This window comes from Suncus etruscus, chromosome 12, assembly GCF_024139225.1.
Source record: "Suncus etruscus isolate mSunEtr1 chromosome 12, mSunEtr1.pri.cur, whole genome shotgun sequence".
Classification (NCBI taxonomy): Eukaryota; Metazoa; Chordata; class Mammalia; order Eulipotyphla; family Soricidae; genus Suncus; species Suncus etruscus.
In genome coordinates, this window is record NC_064859.1 from 15,645,460 (window position 1) to 15,651,459 (window position 6,000).

Sequence of the window (6,000 nt, forward strand, 5' to 3'; positions counted from 1 at the left end):
ATCAGACATTCCAATCAGGGAGGAAATCTGGAGAAAAAAATTAATTGAAGACGATTCATCAGGAATTTTGAATTATCCAACTTCAGAAGTTCCTCTCCTTCCACACTTCATTGTTAATACTCCACTTTGATGACCCCCTAATCACCAATGTTTTCTAGCTGGTTGTAGCCCATTTTTACTTCAAAACTGGAAAAAAATAATTTGGAATGTAAATTTTTCCATGGATTTTTGTTCTAATATGTGAAGAACAGTGTAGCACTGGGGGAAATACAGAACAAAGAAAAGCTCAGCAATTGCTGAGTTGGGTCCACAGAAGTTGATCACACTGTGAAACCTCCTTAATCTTCTAAAGTTCTCGATTGTTTTAAAGCATAAAGGTAGGAAGAATGATGTGGTATAACCATGAAGAAAATGCTGTACTTCTTTCTTAATTACTGATAACAGTGCTTTATGGGAAAGACAGGACTAGGATTGCTTATGGCAAGGAGACCTTATCCTTATGTCAGAATTAACATTTTAACCAATAAACTGAGACCATTTATTGAAGCATACTTTTCCACTGATCCTCATTCACTTCACTGCATCTTCTGTTTGGTATGTAATTTTTTAAAGTGCAATAATAGACTGAGTTTGTTTAATTGTGTAGATGCAACTTCCAGTCAGAATTTAATTCCCCCTAGCCTTTCACTTTATTTTTTCTTCATGAATCCTTCTATTAGGCTCATTCCAAGAAATGTTTGAGGCAACCTGCTAAATTGCCTAACACAGTCAGCATCTTCACTCCAGTCCACTGATTGATAAAGCTCCAGGAGGTCTATATGGTTAAAAGCTACCTTCAAATAAAAGATTATAGGCAGTCTTATAGAACACAAGATGTTCCTCTTTCCTTAGCCTCATTTTGCTATTAATAAATAATGGTAAATAATCTCCACTCTGCAGGAATGAAATAGGTGCTTCAAAGCATTCTGGAGACAGGAAGAAACTGAGTTAAACAAAATAGTAGAAAGTGATTGGCAAGGAAGATTAATGAGGGGGCAGGATAGCACTTCTTTGTGTCTAATTTACTACAGAAATGCCCATGGTCCAAATATTAAACAAAAACACATAAGATTTCCATCTTCCTTTGAATATTAAAACAATATTTATCTCTAATGAGCACCTTTAGAATCAACTGAGATTCTTTTACCCAGAAAAGACTTTCCAACTAGTCTAAGATAAATGCCAAGGTGATAGGAGTCTGAAATATACTTAAAGCATGCCACTTTCTATGATATTTTTTTATTGGAGCATCTTGAATTCTTTCAGTCATGGTAGTAGGCATTCCAAAATTGCTTACAAAAACACTTAAAATTTAATTTATTTGTTTTAGACAAAAAGTTTGTTTTTACTTAATGTCATTAAAATGCAAAAATGTTTACAACTATTTTAACCCAAATATAATAATTTCGTAAAAATTATACTAAAGGCTGGGGAGGAGGGTAAAAAAATTATACCAAAGGACTTTCATGGAAGCTTGTGTTACCACCTGGCTGTTCTCAGAGTTTACTCCTGGTTCTGTGCTCAGGGACCATATTGGTAATGAAAATGGGATACCATCTTTATTTTTGTTCCTTGAATGTCACTGTTCACTATGAAAAAGTCAGGCATTCAAATATTTAAGCATTTAAAGCTGACAGTTGTCTTTTCTAATCCTGCTATTTCTTCAGTTGCCTTTTGGATGGGTCAAATAACTTTCCAGTTGGTCTCCCCATTGCCAAAATAGGGCAGAGGAGTAATAGATGATCCCCCACATCTCTTCTAATCCAACATTCCAAAATTTCTTCTATGACTTTAGATGTTATCAATATCTCCTTCAGGCTTGTTCATCCAAAGAGTGATTGCATACTAGATCAAAATAAAATGTTATAAGTCATCTATGAAGTTATAGTTAAGACAAAATGATATGAGTAAAAAGCTCCCAACCATGGGGCTGGAAAAATAGCACAGGGGTAGGGCGTTTGCCTTGCATGCAGCCAATCCAGGACGGATGGTGATTCTAATTCCAGCATCCCATATGGTCCCCAGTGCCTGCCAGGAGTAATTTCTGAGCTCAGATCCAGGAGTAAACCCTGAGCACCACTGGGTGTGACTCAAAAACCAATAAACCAAAAAACAAAAACAAAACGAAACAAACAAACAAACAAACAAAAAAGAAGCCCAACTAGAGTAAATGGGCACAGATTTAAGAGTAAGAAAAATGCCCTGAAAATGAACATGGATACATTTTTTTCTCCTTTCCATAGTTCTACAAAACTCAGCTATCTGAATTAAATGATTTTAACATAAAATACTAGATAGCAGTCACTCTTTCACTTGGGTAGCAAGAGGAACAGGGCATTGTAAATAGATAATCATTTAGACATGGATAGAAACTAACCATCTGAATGGCCTCCAGGTGAAGTTATGTACTGATTCAAGAGAAGATATAAGGCAGAGGTTAAGGTCTTTCCACTAATGCAGAGATCTAAATCAGAGGTTCTTAAAACTACTTACTTAGTCTATCAAATTTTCTCAAAATAAAAATATCATTTAGCACCCTCAGGAAATTTATCTTCTTCCATCACACTACATAAATCTGTCCCTCAATTGCATACTAGGGTGCTATAGTCCTGGAAGTTAGTATGAACCACTTTGAGAATGTGCTGCTCTGAAGAGTCAGAAAGAAAGTGCCAGAGATTCTATATCAAGAAAAAAGTGGCAACACTTTTTTGAATGAATAGATAAATAAATACATAAATGTATATACAGAGGGGAAAGGTGTGGAAAGTGTCCTATCAAAAATAAGAGTCATGTTAAATACATCTACCCAGATCCTAGGACACCATAAGAAATTCTTTTTAGAGCCTTAGTAGATCTTATTTAAATTTAAAAGACCATGAGAGGTCTTTGATTAAAGAGGTTTCAGCAGCTGAAATGCCACTTAAAAAGGGAAAGGTTCCATAATGTCCTGATGGCTCATTAACATTTTAAATATAGCTGATGTTAACCTGAACCTCTCCTTAAACATGAATTTCCAATGCAACTGGTCAACTGCTTTATCCATGGACTGGGAGAAGACCAGGAGGCTTAACTCAACTCAGTGTTCACAGAAGAAATCCCCATGGATTTCCAAGATAACCCAAAAGGTCTCTTTGGCTCAATTCTTGTTACAAGTCCTTGTACTCCTTTTACTGTTTTCATTCCACTAGAGGTTTCTAAAATGAAAGCTGGGTTATTGGAAACATGAGCAGATGGGGTGTTGATTGTGGATCCTTAAATGCTCCTTGTTCACCGTATTTCTCATCACCCTTAGAGGGGTGTAAGCACCTTACTGTGAAATCTGATGTCACGATGTGGTTTTTCAAATAAATAACATCTATCTCCTGCCTCTCCAAATCATAGTCATCCTAAAAGTCTCAGAGTTTTATTCCTCTGTGTACTTTCCTTGCCTTTTTCTTACCCATTTCATTCTTTTTGAATATAAATGGGTATAACTGTGTCATAATAGTCTAATAGTTCATAGTAGTCTATTATATATTCTAATTCTATAGTCTATATTATGTATTCATAGTAATCTTTTATATATTCTATGTATATAGTAATCTATTATATATTTGTAGAAACAATCTTCTATGGCAGGGGCACTAACAATTATTTCCTTAAGAACATGTTATATATCAGAGCCGGAACAGTGGCACAAGCAGTAGGGGGTTTGCCTTGCACACGCTAACCTTGGATGGTCCACGGTTTGATCCCCTGGCATCCCCTGTGATCCCCCAAGCCAGGAGCGATTTCTGAGCAATAGCCAGGAGTAACTCCTGAGCGTCACTGGGTGTGGCCCCCAAACAAAACAAAACAAAAAATTATGGTATATATTATAACTGAAAGCACAATATCTTGGTTCTACTCCAAATATCCAGAGGGATTTGAGGTTCAATGAAAGAAGAAATCTTGTCATCAGGAGTTCATACAGAACATAGAAACATCAGAAAGTGGGGTCTTGGGCCAGAGCGATAGCACAGTGGGGAAGGCATACTTGCCTTGGACATGGAAGACCAGATTCAGTGTCAAAGCAAACTAAACTTCAGTGGCTGAAACTGTTTTATTCTCCTACTGAATTCTGTTTAACTTCCTTAAGAAGAGCTTCCTTAAGAAACTTACCTTCTCTGCCCTAAGTTTCCTTGTCTGAAAAATGCAGATACTAAAATTACTGCCTCTGTAGCAGAGTCCCACCCTCTGTACCTCAAGGCTCTTAGTATTAGGCACAAAATAGTATTAGGCACAAATAGATTAGGAAATGTTAGAACTGTAATTATTGTCATGATAATCATCTTTGTGATTTTGCCATTCTTCATCCAGGTCAACACAGTTTTGGGCCACACTAAAGATTTATAAAGAACAAAAGTAAATCTCTGAGAAGCAGTAAATCTTGACTAACAGAAAGTATAATTAGGTTCAGTCATTCAAAACAATGTCTCCTTATATTTGTTGAAGTTACAGTGTTTTAAAGTCTACTGTACAATGCAACACATTCTGTATGTTCAGAGAAATGAAAGACATGAAAGGATATCTAGCTATGGGCAGTTTTCAATGATGCTCATCTTAATCAATTTTATAAGACATATATTTTTTCTAAGAAATCAAAATTTATCACCACTAACCAACAGCACCTAATCATTAATATATTGAATATTTTTAAGCTATATGCCATTAAACTGCAGCCATTCAAAGTAAGGAGAAATTCTGGATCCAAGTAAAGAGGAAAAAATGGGGTTTGCCTTAATGAAAAATAGGTAACTTCTGTGGCAAAGTATTCAGAAAGACTAAATTTGAGATTCTGATCCTCTGTCCTCATCTCCCTATGTTTCAAGCCTCACAAAAATTACAAGCAATAATCAGTCAGCAATGAAAGTTGACATCATTTTCTTTTAACCAGACAATTTTTCTTCAAGGAAATATTAGATAACCTCATCTAGATCACAAATGGAGCAACTTCAGTTTCTCAGAATATATTTAAAAGGTAGGAACAAAAGTGCTTCATTATAGACTCATTTTCTTTTGAGCCATTTTCCTGTAATTTAATTTCTCTTCCTTTTCTCTATACTTACCAAGTAGCCCACATATGCACAGCACCTAAGGAAGGCATTTAGGAATAAAGGAGCAAAGAATTTAATTTAACTCTTGACCTAGTCTAGCTTGAACTTTCTTTTAGAACTAATACACACATGCTCATGTAGATCATAGCTGTGAATTACTTAGAGTATTAAATCAGATTAATCAGATTGTTCCAAAAGTTCTATGAACAATACCCCCTAACACTATATAACCAACAGTAGAATATAGATTTGGTCGGTGCCATTTGACTCGGCAAATATTGGTTCTTCAGCCAAGGTGCGTCTAATCCTGATCTGGAATGAAGCAAGTCATGAGTTAGGAGTGATTCTGGGACCATGATATTTACCTCCTTGAGACAGCCCATAAAGTTGTTACTGACCGGGGACCCAGGCAGGTCAGCTGTGCTGGGGCTGCCTCCAACATAGAAAAAGTCATCAGACCCCAGCATGGTATAATCTTCTTGCGTGTAGCCCGTGGTGGTAAGAATCCCGTCCACTGAGATTGTCACCTAGATAACAAAGCACAGGGAAAGGACACGCTATACTCAGACCTAGAGACTGTAATCCTGGGATATGCCTGTTTTGTGTTTTGTTTTGTTTTATTTTTCTTTTCTTTTTTTTTGCTTTTTAATTTTTTTTGTTTTTGTTTTTGTTTTGTTTTGTTTTGTTTCTATTTGATTTTTTTTTCTTTTTAGACCTAGAGTGGAACCCATTTTCATGTCTGTTTGAGGTTTACTCTTGGATTCTAGTCAACTAGCCTTACTAGATCTAAACTAGTTAGCGAGTGAACGGATTCTTGAACTAGTGTCAGCATCATCCCTATGGCAACTCAAAAGTTATTGAGCAGACACAAAAATGGTGTTAGTAA

At 36.1% G+C, this 6,000-nt stretch overlaps 1 protein-coding gene across 21 annotated transcripts in view; it reads right to left on the minus strand.

The window, feature by feature from the left end:
- NRXN1 (neurexin 1) overlaps positions 1 to 6,000 on the minus strand; it is a 1,163,035-nt gene that overhangs the window by 738,499 nt on the left and 418,536 nt on the right. For all 21 annotated transcript variants that reach the window (XM_049784303.1, XM_049784319.1, XM_049784318.1 and 18 more), the window contains one exon: positions 5,480 to 5,641. In XM_049784303.1, coding sequence (XP_049640260.1) covers positions 5,480 to 5,641 — 162 coding nt within the window. The remainder of the gene's footprint in view (positions 1 to 5,479; positions 5,642 to 6,000) is intronic.